General features: G+C 74.1%; 2 protein-coding genes across 3 annotated transcripts; one reads left to right on the top strand and one right to left on the bottom strand.

Annotated features, from left to right (window-relative positions):
* Positions 1 to 54: 54 nt before the first annotated feature.
* LOC309438923 (uncharacterized protein) lies at positions 55 to 6,419 on the bottom strand. 2 transcript variants are annotated; one of them, XM_082050927.1, is made up of 14 exons: positions 6,286 to 6,419; positions 4,336 to 4,388; positions 4,128 to 4,240; positions 3,940 to 4,014; positions 3,328 to 3,459; positions 3,090 to 3,167; positions 2,643 to 2,794; positions 2,276 to 2,330; positions 2,132 to 2,206; positions 1,864 to 1,984; positions 869 to 1,780; positions 653 to 762; positions 351 to 408; positions 55 to 232 (listed from the first exon to the last, which is right to left on the bottom strand). In XM_082050927.1, exons 1-14 carry the CDS (start codon positions 6,369 to 6,371, stop codon positions 132 to 134), a joined length of 2,121 nt encoding a protein of 706 aa, XP_081907053.1. In that variant the 5' UTR covers positions 6,372 to 6,419; the 3' UTR covers positions 55 to 131. The 2 variants fall into 2 exon arrangements, with proteins under 2 accessions (XP_081907053.1, XP_081907054.1); XM_082050928.1 differs by having other exon boundaries at positions 55 to 234; positions 362 to 408.
* Positions 6,420 to 8,067: 1,648 nt separating this feature from the next.
* On the top strand, positions 8,068 to 13,654 carry LOC309439183 (rho-related BTB domain-containing protein 2-like). Its single transcript, XM_082051377.1, has 9 exons — positions 8,068 to 8,411; positions 8,495 to 8,598; positions 10,091 to 10,276; positions 10,358 to 11,268; positions 11,564 to 11,682; positions 11,771 to 11,921; positions 12,190 to 12,278; positions 12,357 to 12,462; positions 12,728 to 13,654. The coding sequence occupies exons 1-9, from the start codon at positions 8,220 to 8,222 to the stop codon at positions 12,895 to 12,897; spliced, it is 2,028 nt and encodes a 675-aa protein (XP_081907503.1). The 5' UTR covers positions 8,068 to 8,219; the 3' UTR covers positions 12,898 to 13,654.
* The last annotated feature ends 55 nt before the right edge of the window (positions 13,655 to 13,709 follow it).

The raw sequence follows: 13,709 nt of genomic DNA, 5'->3' as shown, positions 1-13,709 counted from the left end.
GCGGCTCCCAAAGCTGCTCTTGTGGGTGCGTGTGGGGCTGTGCGGGGGCTGCGCTGTGTGGGGAGGGGGACGTGGCTGGGGACGGTGGCCGTGGTGCCTTTGGGTGTCCCTGCGAGGGGCTGTGCCCCCGGCTACACAGCGTGTGGGGACAGGTCCTCGTCCTCGGCGGGGGGGCTGCGGCCCCCGGGGCGCTGCGGGGGGGGCGCGTCCCGGTCCAGCAGCAGCGCGAAGCCTGAAGAGAGGGGGGTGAGCATGGGGGTCCGGGGGGGATTGGGGGTGCAGGGATAGGGGGAGTTTGGGGAGTACAGGGGTGGGGGGTGCAGGGGGTACAGGGGTGGGTTTGGGGGTACCTGGCTTGGCTTTGTGCAGGGGCTGTGGCAGGAAGATGCTGTCACTGAGCTCGTCCCCCTGCAAGATGGGGGGGGGGGGGCTGAGGGGTCCCCACGACCCCCAGCTGTGCCTGTCCCCCCCCCAGGTGACCCCCTAGCCCTGTCCTGTCCCCAGCCTTGTCTCCTGCCCTGTGTCCCCCCTGCAGCCCCCATCCCTGTCCTGTCCCCTCCAGCCCCATCCTGACCTCCAGAACCAGCCCCCCCAGCCATGGCCCCCAGTCCCAAAACCATCCTCCCCCCAGCTGCCGTGGTTGGTGCCGTACCTGTCCCGGGGGGAGGTCCTGCTCCCAGGGGACCGGCCACCCCCCATGCTCATGGCCCCCGATGCCATTGTGCCCCGGGTTGTCCCGGGGGGGCTCCTGCCCCGCAGGCCCTACGGGGAGAGGGGAGGCTGAGCCCCCTGGCAGCCCCGGGGCCTGGGTGGGGGGTCCAGGGTGTGGGACCCCCCCCAGCCCCACAGGGGGGTCCTGGCCACCCACCTGGCTGCGATCCTTGGGCCCGATCCTGCAGCAGGCTGGGGGGGCTGTGGCTGCGCAGGGGGGTCCCAGCGGGGGGTACAGGAGACCCCCCCCGGGGGCTCAGGACCCCCTGGCCCAGCCCTGGAGACACCCACGCTGGGGGGCTGGGCAGGGGGAAGGTGTCCAGGGGGGGCCCATCCCCAGCCTGGGGGGTGTCAGGGGGGCTGGGGGGTGGCAGAGTCTCGGGCTCCTCCGTGTCCGGGAGGGGCTGCCAGGGGGGCCTGGGGAGGGGCACAGCCACTGCCCCACAAGTGCTGTCAGGGGACCCCAATCCGGGGGGGCTGGGGGGGCACCCAGTCCTGGGGGGACTGGTGGGGGTCAAGGGCCCTGGCCCAGGCATGGGGGGGGACCCTGTCCCTGTCCCCACTGGGCTGGGGGGCCCTGTCCCTATGGGGCTGGCCAGAAGTGGGGCCTCTGTGGCCGCAGGGCCGGGGGGGGTCCCCAGGGTGGCACAAGGAGGGGGGCTTGTCCCTGTGGGGCCAGTGGCGGGGGGGGGCTCTGCCCTGGCAGGGCTGGGGGGGCTCCCCAAGGTGGCACAGGGAGCGGACCCTGTCCCCATGGGGCTGGGGGGGGTCCCGGTGGGGGCACAGGGAGCGGACCCTGTCCCCATGGGGCTGGGGGGAGTCCCGGTGGGGGCACAGGGAGCGGACCCTGTCCCCATGGGGCTGGGGGGAGTCCCGGTGGGGGCACAGGGAGGGGTCCCCGTCCCCGTGGGGCTGGGGGGGGTGGCGGGCGGGGGTCGGTGGGGGCTGGCGGGGGGCGCAGCCCTGAAGGCTCCGGGCTGGAGGGGTCCGGGCGGGGGCTCGGGCCGGCGGAAGATGAACGCCGACTCGGTCAGGCTGCGCTGGTACCGCAGGAACGGCCGCCGGGCACCTGCGGCACAGGGGGGTCAGCGGCCGGCCCGCCCCGCACCCCGCGCCCGCACCGGGCACCGTCACCGCCCCGGGGGCACCTACCGGGCCTGGCGCCCAGGGCGGGCCCGGGCAGAGGGGGGCCGGAGGTGGATCCCGAGCGCTCCCGCTGCCGAAAGAAATCCCGGGGGTTCTGCGAGCGCTGCGACACCAGGACGGCCGCCTCCTGCAGCACCGGGCGCCGTCAGGGGACACGGCACCGTGGCACTGCCGCACGGCACCGCACCGCCCGTGGCGCAGCCGCGCCGCCACATGGCACCGCGGCACAGCCAGAGCCGCCCGCGGCAGCACCGGCCGCTCGCCCGGCACTCACCGCCGCCTTCTCGCTGGACTCGCTGTGCCGGCCGCGGTCCCGCGTGGCCTCCTCGTGCTCCCGCTGCTGCTGCTCCTGCGGGACACGCGGGGCTGAGCGGCCGCGGGTCCCCAGCACCCCCGGACCCCCCGGCCGTCCGCTCACCCATCGCGCCTTCTCCTTCCTCCGCTCCTCCGCCTCCAGCCGCGCCTGCTCCTTCCTGCCGGGACAAGAGTGTCGGGGGGGGCATGGGGCGCATGGGGGGCATTGGGGGTGTGGGGGAGATTGGGGGGCATGAGAGGTATGGGGGACATAGGGGGACACAGGGAGCAGAGGGGGCGCGGGGCATGTGTGACACAGCGGGGTATGGGAGGTGCGGGGGACGCAAGGACACCAGGCACAGGGGAAGCAACCGCGGGGCACAGGACCCTGCTGGGGTCTCCGTGCGTGGAGCCACACGGGACAGCGCCGCGGGGATGGGGAAGCGCAGGCGCGGGGGTCCCGCCGCGGGGATGGGGCCGGTGCCGCTCACCGCTGCTCCTCGATCAGCCGCTCCTTCTCCCGGCAGCGCAGCTCCCGCTCGGCCGCCCCGCGCCGCTCCTCCTCCATGCGCTGCCGCTCCCAGCGCCGCCGCTCGTCCTGCGCCCGCCGCCGCTCCTCCGCCTTGCGCTGCTGCTCCTCCAGCTGCGCCCGAGCGCTCAGCACCGGCACCGCACCGGCATCGCGCTCAGCACCGGGACCCCGCCGAGACCCCACCGGCACCGCGCTCAGCAGTGGGACCCCCACTGAGACCCCGCCGGCACCGCGCTCAGCACCGAGACCCCCGCTGGGACCCCCTCCAGCACCAGCATCGCACTCGGCTCCGCACCAGGCTCAGCCCTTGGCGCCGCCATGGCCAGAACCAGCAGCCGTGACCCCGGTCCCGGGGATGCCGGGGTGGCTGGGGACGCACCCATCGCCCGTGCCCCCCGCCCCTCACCTCAGCCTGCGCCCAGAAGGAGTCGCGCTTGGTGCGGCGGATCTCCAGCGCCGGGTTGGTCTTGCGGTAGTTGGTGCCCTGCGGGGACCGAGCTGGGGGCTCAGGGCAGGAGCCCCCCAGCCAGGGAGCCCCGGGAGGGCACCGGGAAGGGTGGGTGAGAGCCCCATTGCCCACCGGGTGCCCTTCCAGCCAGTCCCCGTCCGTGCGGGCACATCCTCGCCCAGGACCCCCCACTCACCACCAGCTCCTGGGCGTCCGGGGGGGGTCCCCTCCTGGCGGGGGCGGCGGGGGCCATGTGTGCCAGCGCCCGGCTCAGCCCCTCCTGCGTCACCTCTGCGGCGCGGCGGGCGCTCAGCACCACGCTGGCCTCCTGCCACCAAGACGGGACGGCGTCATCCCCCCAGCACCCGTGGCCCCCCCATGCTCCCCCCCACCCCGGGACGGATGTGCTGCCTCCCCGGGGAGTCCTGGCACCATTCCCTCGTGCTTTCTGGCTCCAGATGTGGTGCTGGATCCAGCTGTGGGGGGCAGATCCAGATGTGGAGCCAGATCCAGATCCAGGACCCAGCTGGGTCTTCAGGGGCCAGGACATGGGAGCAGGGTGGGGGGCAGGATCCCACCGAGGGAAGACAGGATCCGGCCGGGGGGGCGGGGAGCCCAACCACAGCCCCGGATCGTCGGCCAAGGCTGGGAACTGGGAACGGCGGCGTCTGAGTCAGCAGAGCCAGGAATGCACCCGGCGCAGCAAGCAAAGGTCGGGCTGGCCGGGGTGGGGGGGACACAGCGGGGGGTGTGGGACCTACTCCCCACCCTCAGCCCCCAAAAGGGTCCTGTGCCCCCAGGAACTCACCCTGAAGAAGGCGCGGATGGCGGGCAGGTGCCCGGCACACGCCTCTCGTTGGGACTCTGGTGCCTTCTCACCGACCTGCCGCCAACACGCACGGCTCAGGCTGGGACCCCGTGACGCGGCCCTGTCCCCCGGGATGCCGGGTGGGGGGGCAGGATGCTCAGAGAGCCCCCGCCAAGCCCTGCACTCACCCAGTTGATGAGGACGATGCGGTGAGCGCCAGTGCCGGGGTCTTGGATGCGGCACAGCCCGTACATGATGCTGGTGCTGGAGAACTTTTCGGCAAGCTCATCTGGACCCCCGGCTACAGGGAGGGGTTGGTCGGGGGGGTGAGAATGGTGGGACCCCTCGGTAACCCCCAGCTGTCCCGGGGGGGTCAGTGGCACCGCTCCCCGTTACCTCCAGAGTCCAGGAGCTTGAGATCATGGTGCTTCTCATAGGCAAAGACGGCCCTGGGGGGAAGAGGGGGGGTCAGGGTCCGGGGGCAGCGGAGCCGCACAGGCAGCTGCCCCGGTCCCGGCAAGGTCACCTGCGGCAGGTGCTTTGGCCACCCAGACGGCCCTGGCCGAGGCCACTGTCCCGCTCCGGGCAGCACCGGCCGCTGTGTCCCCCCAGGGCAGCGGCTCTGTGGGGGGGCGGGAGCTGCCCTAGGGGACCCGGGGGGACAGGAGAAGGCAGCTGGGACATGCCAGGCCAGGGCACCCCCGGAGCCCCCCTGTGCCGTCTGCCCGCGCTGAATTCATGGAAGTGCCGCCGGCAGCATCCGCCCCGGGGACAATGGGGCCGCGGGAAGCGTCGCAGCGGCACAGCCCCCCCTTCCCCCCCAGCCCCCTGGGCTGTCCCCTCCCCAGCCCCTCAGGGCGATGCTGGTGGCACCCAGCACCCGGCTGGCACCTCACAGGGCATCCGGGACCCCTCCCCACCGGGCGGGCAGACCCCGGCCCGCCAGCCCCATCCTCCCCCCACCTGCCTGGACCGGGGGGAGCAGCCCCAGTACCCCTGCTGTGCCAGGACCCCCTGCCCAGGGCTGGGGCTCCGGGACTGGGGACCCCTTGCTGGCGGAGGCCCTGGCTGGGCACTTCCCGTCGGCTCTGCCGCCTCTTTGTCTCCTCATGGCTCCGATTACACGCACATGTGGCAGCACGCTGTGCTGCGCCGCGCTGCGCGCCGGCCGGGACGCGGCACAGCTCTGGGAGCTCGCGTGGAGCGTGGCATGGCACGGCATGGAGCGGCATGGCACGGCATGGAACAGCACGGCATGGCATGGAACAGCACGGCATGGCATGGCACTGCAGGGCATGGCACGGCAGGCATAGCACAGCAGGGCACAGCACGGCGTGGCACAGCAGGGCATGGCGTGGCGTGGTGTGGCAGGCCGTGGCTGGGCATGGCAGGACATGGCAGGACATGGCAGGGCACGCTGGCTGCGCGCAGGCCTGGCAGCGGCAGGGCCGGGCGCTGGCGTGGGGCCAGCCAAGCTCCGGCACCACGGCGCGCTGGCCCGGACAGTGGCCGGGGCAGAGGGCAGTGCCCGGGTGGCCGGTGGCCCCAGTGGCCCCGGTGCCGAGCCCAGAGCGCCACTGCCGGGCTGCAGGGCAAGGGGCGGCTGCGGGGCCCGCGCCGCCCCGGTGCCGCTGTCCCCCATCCCGGGCCGTGCCGGTGATGTCAGCCCAGCGGGGTGAGGCCACCCCGGCCGGGACGCGGGGTGACGGGAGGAAGCGGCTCCAGCCCCGCGGCACCGGCCCGGGACCCCCGGCCCCTCCCTCTCCCTGCCCCGGGCAGGACGCCGCCTCTCCCCCCGGCGCGGCCCGGGGCAGGAGGGGGCACAGCCGGGCAGGGCACCCTGACCGCCCCGGGCTACCCCCGGCCCCTTCCCCAGCCCGGGATCGGCAGCAGGAGCCGGCGCGGGGCTCGGCTGCTCCCCCAGCCCGGATCAGCCCCCGGCCGTGCCCCGTTCCCCGGGCGGCGGCGCCGCTCCCAGCCCGGCGGCGGCGGGACCGGGCGGGGCGGGGCGGGCCGGGACCGGGCGCCCGGTTCCCAGCGCCGCTCGGCGGGTGCAGCGGCGGGCGGGGCTCAGTCCTGGGACCGCGGGCCCGTCCCGGCACCGCCGGAACAGCCCCCGGGCCCGGCACCCCGCGTCCCAGCCGGATCCCCGGTGCGCCCCGGACCCTCCCGTCCCGGTGCCGCCGCTCGGTGTGGCTCGGACCGCCCGCCGCCGCCCGCCCCGGCACTGTCGGTGCCTGGTCCCGTTCCCGGTGCCTGGTCCCCGTTCCCAGTGCCCGCCCGGTGCCCGTTCCCGGTGTTCGCTCCCGGTGCCCGTTCCCTCTGCCGTTCCCGGCCTCAGCTCACCAGTTGGTCCCGGCCCGGGGGTTGCTCACGTCCTCCTTGGCCGCCAGCAGCGCCAGCCGGTGCCGCTCCAGCCCCGGGGCCGCCATCCCTCGCCCGCCGCCCCGCAGCCCCGTGGCTCCTGCCCCCGCCCCGCCCCCGCCCCACCGCCCACGGGCGGGACCGGGCGGCACCGGGCGGGGCGGGGGCGGCGGCGCCAGCCGGGCGGGGCGGGGAACGCGAGACGCTGCCAGGGCCGCTGCCCGGGAGCAACCGGGCCGGCCGGCACCGGGCCGGGCCGGGACCCGCTCTGGAACCTGGGTTCCGGTCGCAGGATCCCGCCGGGACACGGGTGCGGGGTCAGGGTCCCACACTGGGACGTGGGTGCTGTGCAGGGTCCTACTGGGCTGTGGGTGCCGGTCGCAGGGCTCCACATGGCCCTGGGTGCCGTGCACAAGATCCCACGGTGGAATGCGAGTGCTGTGCAGGGTCCTGCGCTGGGATGAGGAGGCAGGTCTTGGGGTCCCACGATGGGACATGGGTGCTGTCCTGTGGGACCCAGCACCAGGACGTGGGTCCCACAGCAGGATATGGGTGCAGCAGAGGGCCCCAGTCAGCACAGGCTCCCACACCGAGATGGGGGAGCAGGTCCCGGGGTCCCGCTGGGCCGTGGGTGCTGTGCAGGTCCTAGGGGACTGTCACACAGGGCTGCGGGCAGGGGGTGACACACAGCTGTGCCACCGGGGTGCAGGTTGCTCGGACTGGCGGGGGGGGTCCTGCCCTCTGTCCCCGTCCCCATCAGACGCCAGCTGTCCCAGCAGAGCTGTGCTCGGCCCGTTCCCTTATTTGGTCACCACGGCCTCCAAACCCCAAAGCCCCAGAGAGGGAAAATATTCGCAGCAGCTGGAAAACGGGGCCTTGGGGCTGGGGATGTCCCCACGGCTCTGAGGGTGTCCCCAGGACTCCCCTGCCCACCGACATGGGCAGGGGGGGTTCGGGGACAGCCCCAGACCCCCCTACTGTGGCCAACAGCCTATTAAGGCCACCAGCCCTCTGTGAGCCCCCCTACTCACTGTGGCCCTTTGCCCAGAGCCTGTGCCCACCCTGTCACCCTCCCAGGCACAGGGCAGTGCTGGGGACAGGGGGCAGTGCTGGGGACAGGGGACAGTGCTGGGGACAGGGGGCAGTGCTGGAGGTTGGTGGTGTTACTGGTGTCACTGGTACTGGCGCACTCTGATGTCACTGTGTACTGGTGGTTCCTACTGGGGTGTGTTGGTGCCGCTGCCGTGAGAGCTGCGTGCTGGCCGTACCAGGAGTCCGGGCTGCGGGAGGCGAACAGTGTCGCCGGTGTCTCGGCTGTCACTGGTGTCGCCGGTGTCACGGCTGTCGCTGGTATCACGGCTGTCACTGGTGTCGGCCGGTGTCACGGCTGTCGCCGCTGTCGCCGGTGTCACGGCTGTCGCCGCTGTCGCCGGTGCCTCCGGTGCCGCCGGTCTCCGCTCCCTCCCGCCCAAGCCGTGCCGTGTGGGCGGGGCGCGGCCAGAGGGGCGTGTCCCTTGGCCCCGCCCCCCGCGAGGCCGTTCCGCGAGGGGCGTGGGGGCCGGTCACGTGGGCGCGGCGCCCCCTGGCGGCGTTCCTTTGTCCGCGCGCGGGCGGGGCCGCGGCGGGGCGGGCGCGGATTGGCGGCGCGGGGGCGGGGCGGGGCGGGGCGAGGCGGGCGACTCGGCCTGGGATTGGTGCAGCCGGCGGGGCGGGGTCGGTGGGGCGGGGCGGGCCGGCGGAGCGGGCGCGGATTGGGCGCGGGGCGGGGCGGGCGGGGTAACGGGCCCGGGCGGCGGCGCGGGCATGGGCGGGGGGCGGCGCTGAGCGCGGCCGCTCCGTGCGGGGCCGCTGCCCGGGGCCGCTGTCCCGGCGCTGCCCCGTGTCCCCCTGTGTCCCCCCGCGTCCCCCCGGCGCCCATGGACCTGGACGTGGACTACGAGCGCCCCAACGTCGAGACCATCAAGTGCGTGGTGGTGGGCGACAACGCGGTGGGGAAGACGCGCCTGATCTGCGCCCGCGCCTGCAACGCCACGCTGAGCCAGTACCAGCTGCTGGCCACGCACGTCCCCACCGTCTGGGCCATCGACCAGTACCGCGTCTGCCAGGAGGTGCGGGGCGGGGGGCGCGGGGGCGGGGGGCGGCGCGGGGGCCGCGGCCGGGGCGGTGACGGCGGCGCTCCGTGTCCGGGCAGGTGCTGGAGCGCTCCCGGGATGTGGTGGACGAGGTCAGCGTCTCCCTGCGCCTCTGGGACACCTTCGGGGACCATCACAAGGACCGGCGCTTCGCCTACGGCAGGTGGGACCGCGGGTGCCCCGACCCCCCCCACCGGCACCCCGACCCCCCCACTGGCACCCCGGCCCTCCACTGACACCCCACCCCCAGCCCTGCCCCTGCCCCCCCCGCCCGGGGACTTGTGGAGCCAAACGAGCCCGTTGGGCTCCTGCCAGCACCCAGATTGCAGCTCTGGCGCCCCGAACCCTGGGGGGGGCGGGAGGGCCCCACCCCCCGGCCGGGGCGCTCTCTGTGCCCTGGGGGCACCGCGGCCCCAGCGCGGGCAGCAGCGGGTCTGTGCGCCCCAACAGCACGGGCGGGCACCCCGGGCTGCTCACCGGGGCAGCCGGCACCAGCCGCACCGGGGCTGCCTGTTTGGGGTGGGGGGTGGCTCTGGGGTACTGGTTGGGGTGCTGGGACCCTTCCCTGGGGGTTTTGGGGCCCCTCCGTGAGGTGCTGGCCTGGCAGCAGATGCTCCTGGGCTGTGGCCGAGCGGTCACCACTCCCCCGGCGCCCCGCGCTCCTCGGGCTGTAAACATCCCCTTTCCTCGTGGCCGCAGGCACGTCCAGGCTCTTATCGCCCGCCGCACGGTGCCAGCGCGGCTCGGCGTGCGCTAATCTCCCGGCCGCACTGTCCGGGGCCGCGGTGGCCCCGCGGGGTGGGGACCCCGGTCAGTGGGGCTGTGGGGGCCCCGGGGTGCCCGCGGTGTTGGTGTCGCCGGTGCTGGCCCCGCAGGCGGTGGGTGCTGGGTCTGGCCGCGCCGGCATCGCCCGCGGTGGGCAGCGGCCGCCGTGCTGGCCGGGGGCCCGCGGGTGGTGTCTATCTTGGTCCCTGACACGGGCCCGGCTCCAAACGCGCCTCCTGGTCACGTCTCGGCAAAGCGCAGACTAAAAACAAACCAGGTCTGGGCCACGTGGCTGCTCCCGGCCGCCTTATAAGGCCCCGGGGGCTGTGGGGACCTGGGTGCCGCTGGCACCTCCTGTGTGTCCCCTGTCACCCTGCCCGGGAGGCTCCCCCGGGCGCTGGCAGTGCCGGCGCGGGGCTGGGACGGTGCCGGCAGCGGGACGGCCGGGCGCTGGGCACCGGGACGGGGCTGGGGCGGCCGGGCAGCGTCAGTCCCGGCCGCGCTGCCCGTGCTGGGGCTGGCACACCCGTGGCACCCACCAGCCGCCCCCCATGGCTCCTCCTCGCAGCCCAGTGTGCTCGGCTGCGGCCCCGGTGCCCCGCACGGTGTTTCTGGTGCTGGGATGAGCCCTGAGCTGTGCCGTGCCGGTCTGTGCCGCCTTGCTGGGGCCACCCGTGGTGACACAGAGCTGGGTGTCCTCAGCTCCCTCCTCGGCCTCAGCTGACCCGTGTGTGGCCGTGGGGCTCTCGGGGCCATGGGGCTCCCGGGGCTGTAGGGCAGAGCCTGGCGGGGCTGGGACCCCAGTGCGGTTCCCTGGGCAAGGTGGGCGCAGGGGTGGCCGGGGACACCAGGTGACAGCGCTGCCCTCACCCTCGTCCTGGCGGCCGCAGGTCGGACGTGGTCGTGCTCTGCTTCTCACTGGCGAACCCCAACTCCCTGCGGCACGTGAAGACGATGTGGTACCCCGAGATCAAGCACTTCTGCCCCCGCACGCCCATCGTGCTGGTGGGCTGCCAGCTCGACCTGCGCTACGCCGACCTGGACGCCGTCAACCGCGCCCGGCGCCCCTTGGCCAAGTGAGCGGCTGTGCCGGGCGGGCGGGGGCGCGGGGACCCGAGACCTCTGCACGCGGTGACATTCCTTGCTCTGTCCCCCAGGCCCATCAAACCCACGGACATCCTGCCCCCGGAGCGGGGCCACGAGGTGGCCAAGGAGCTGGGGGTGCCGTACTACGAGACCAGCGTGGTGGCGCAGTTCGGCATCAAGGACGTCTTCGACAACGCCATCCGCGCCGCGCTCATCTCCCGCCGCCACCTCCAGTTCTGGAAGTCCCACCTGAAGAAGATGCAGCGGCCGCTGCTGCAGGCCCCCTTCCTGCCCCCCAAGCCGCCCCCGCCCGTCATCCAGATCCCCGACCCCCCCGCCAGCCGCGGCTGGGGCCCCGCCGCCCTCTTCCGCACGCCGCTGTGCGCCGACGTCGTCTTCCAGCTGCAGGGCGGCCAGCGCGTCTTCGCCCACCGCGTCTACCTGGCCACCTCCTGCTCCAAGTTCTACGACCTCTTCACGCTGGGGGGGCCCAAGGAGCCGGCCGCCCGCACCAAGAGCCTGGACGGGGAGCGGGGGCCCCTGGCCGAGGGGGCGCAGGCCCCGCTGCGGACTTCGCAGAGCGATGACGCCCTGCGGCCGGCAGGGGACGGCGCGGTGCCGGACGGCGCCCGCGACCTGTCGTCCTGGGGCCGCGGGTTCGTCAGCCTGCGCTGGGAGCCGGTGCCGGACCCGGTGGCGGGGCAGGAGAAGCGGATGGCGGTGGTGAGCATGGACGGGCGCGTGCAGGCGGAGCCGTTCCGCGCCGTGCTGCAGTACCTGTACACCGGGCAGCTGGACGAGGCGCGCGGGGACCTGATGCAGGTGGCCACCATCGCCGAGCTGCTGGAGGTCTTCGACCTGCGCATGATGGTGGCCAACGTGCTCAACAAGGAGAGCTTCATGAACCAGGAGATCACCAAGGCCTTCCACGTGCGCCGCGCCAACCGCATCAAGGAGTGCCTGGGGAAGGGGGTCTTTGCAGGTAGGGGGTCCCTGGGCGCGGGGGGGACACGGGGGCTGCCCTGGCCAGGGTGTCACCCGGCTCCTTCCCCTCCAGCCGGGTGTCCCGGCTGCATGGACCTGGGCCCCCAGCCGCCCTGACCCCCTCCCTGTGCTGAGGCCGTTGTGCTCTGGGGGCCCGGAGCCGCGTCCCTTCCCGTGCCGTCACCGTGTGGCAGTGCCACGGGGCTGGGTCACCGCGGCGGGGCCGGCGTGTGTGTCCCTCGGCTGCTGGGGGGTGACTGTCCCCAGGCTCAGCCGTCCCCTTGCCATCGCAGACGTGGTTTTCCGCCTGGACGACGGGGCCGTGCCGGCGCACAAGCCGCTGCTCATCGCGGGCTGCGACTGGATGATGGCCATGTTCCGGGGCGCGTTCCGCGAGAGCTACGCCGCGGAGGTGAGGGCACACGGGGACGGCGGGGGGGCTCTGCCGCGAGGCTGCGGGAGGACGGTGTCCCGGCAGCGCCGGCTCTGCCGTCCCGCAGGTCTCCCTGCCCGGCACCAACTGCGCCTGCTTCCGCGCCGTCCTCGAGTTCCTCTACACCGGCGTCTTCACCCCCACGCCCGACCTGGACGCCATGGAGCTGCTGGTGCTCACCAACCGCCTGTGCCTGCCGCGGCTGCAGGCGCTCACAGGTGAGCCCCCCCGCCCCATTGACGTCACCTGCCAATACGATGACGGCACCGCGGGGACGGGATCGATGTGTCCCCAGTGTCATTAACGGGGTGCTTATGTAAGAGCCGGAACAGCCCGGCTGAGCCCCGGGGCACAGCCTGGCTGCTGGGGTGCACGTCCCCGGTGTGTGCACCCCCCGTGCTGACCCTCCCCGTGCTGACCCCCCCCGTGCTGACCCCCCCGTGCTGACCCCCCCCCCGTGCTGACCCCCCCCGTGCTGACCCGCAGAGCAACACGCGGTGGACGAGCTGCTGCGAGCGTTCATGCAGCGCGTGGAGATCGATGAGCAGGTGCTCATCTACCTGGAGATGACGCAGGTACAGGGGAGGGCTGGGGGGCCCGGGGGCTGCCTGGGGCGTGGGCAGCAGCCCCTCCGCTCACCCTCCTGCCCGCAGTTCCACAACGCCCGGCAGCTGGCCGCCTGGTGCCTGCACTACATCTGCACCAACTACAACCGCGTGTGCCGCCGCTTCCCCCGGGAGATGAAGTTTATGTCCCCAGGTACGGCACAGGGCGAGGGCAGGGACGGGGGACAGGGACAGGGCACAGAGCTGGGGGACAGGGACAGGGCACAGAGCTGGGGACGGGGACACGGCACAGAGCTGGGGACAGGGACAGGGCACAGAGCTGGGGCCGGGGCCAGGCACAGAGCTGGGGACAGGGACACCCCGCAGAGCTGGGGCCGGGGCACAGAGCTGGGGCCGGGGCAGGGCCCGTCCCGCGGCAGGCCCGGCTGCGGCCGCTGACGGCGGGGCCGGTCCCGCAGAGAACCGCGCGCACTGCGAGCGGCACCGCTGGCCGCCCGTGTGGTACCTGAAGGAGGAGGACCTGTACCTGCGCTGCCAGAAGGAGCGCGAGCGCGAGGAGCAGCTGCAGCGCAAGCAGCACCCGCGCAGCAAGTGGTGCTTCTGGCGGCCCTCGCCCCCCGTCTCCTGACCCCCGCTCTTGACCCCATCTCCTTACCCCCATCTCCTGACCCCATCTCCTGACCCCATCTCCTGAGCCCCTCATTTCCTGAGCCCCCCATTTCCTGAGCCCCAGCTCCCAAGCGGGGGTTTGGTGGGGCTGGGGGCCACTGTCCCCCCGCCCCGGCTGTTTACAGGCGCTGCCCGTTGCTGGCCGCGGCCCGTCCCCCGTCCCGCCGTGCCTTCCCCGGCACGGGAGCGGGACCGGCCGTGCCAACCCGTGCCGGTATCGCCATTGCCAAGCTGTGCCGTGCGGCAGCGCCCGCGCCGCCCCGGCCGCCGCCGGTGCTACCTCTGACCGAGCAGTATTGTGGGGCCGGGGGCAGGGAGGGCCCCCCCGGCCGGGCTCGCTGGTGCTGTATTTGTGTTTCTCCTCCCGGCGGGGGGGCCAAGCTGTGAGGGGGGCGGGCAGGGGGGTGCGGGGTCCCTGGGGTCCCTGGGTGCTCGTGTGGCCGTGAGAGCCGCTCCTGCCCGGAGGGGCCTGGCCCCGCTCGTCTCTGTGCCTTGGACGTGCCCGCGGGCCGTGTCCCGGTGCGGGGCCACCGTCCCCAGCCCGGGGGGCCGGGCTGAACTGCACAACCGTTTTTACACTTTTGTACCCCCACCCCATGAGCACACCGGCCGTCGGGCCCCCGCCCCAGGGCCCCCAGCACTGTGAGCGGGGCTGCCCCGGCCTCCCAGCATCGGCTGTTTTAACCTTTATTAAAACCTTTTGTAACGGGACCAGACTCTGCCCCCCCGTCCCCCGGTGTTCAGACATCACCCCTGGCCCTTAACCCCCCC

The sequence above is a fragment of the Streptopelia decaocto genome, assembly GCF_964273445.1.
Source record: "Streptopelia decaocto genome assembly, chromosome: 4".
Classification (NCBI taxonomy): domain Eukaryota; kingdom Metazoa; phylum Chordata; class Aves; order Columbiformes; family Columbidae; genus Streptopelia; species Streptopelia decaocto.
This window is presented reverse-complemented; position numbering and strand designations above follow the sequence as displayed.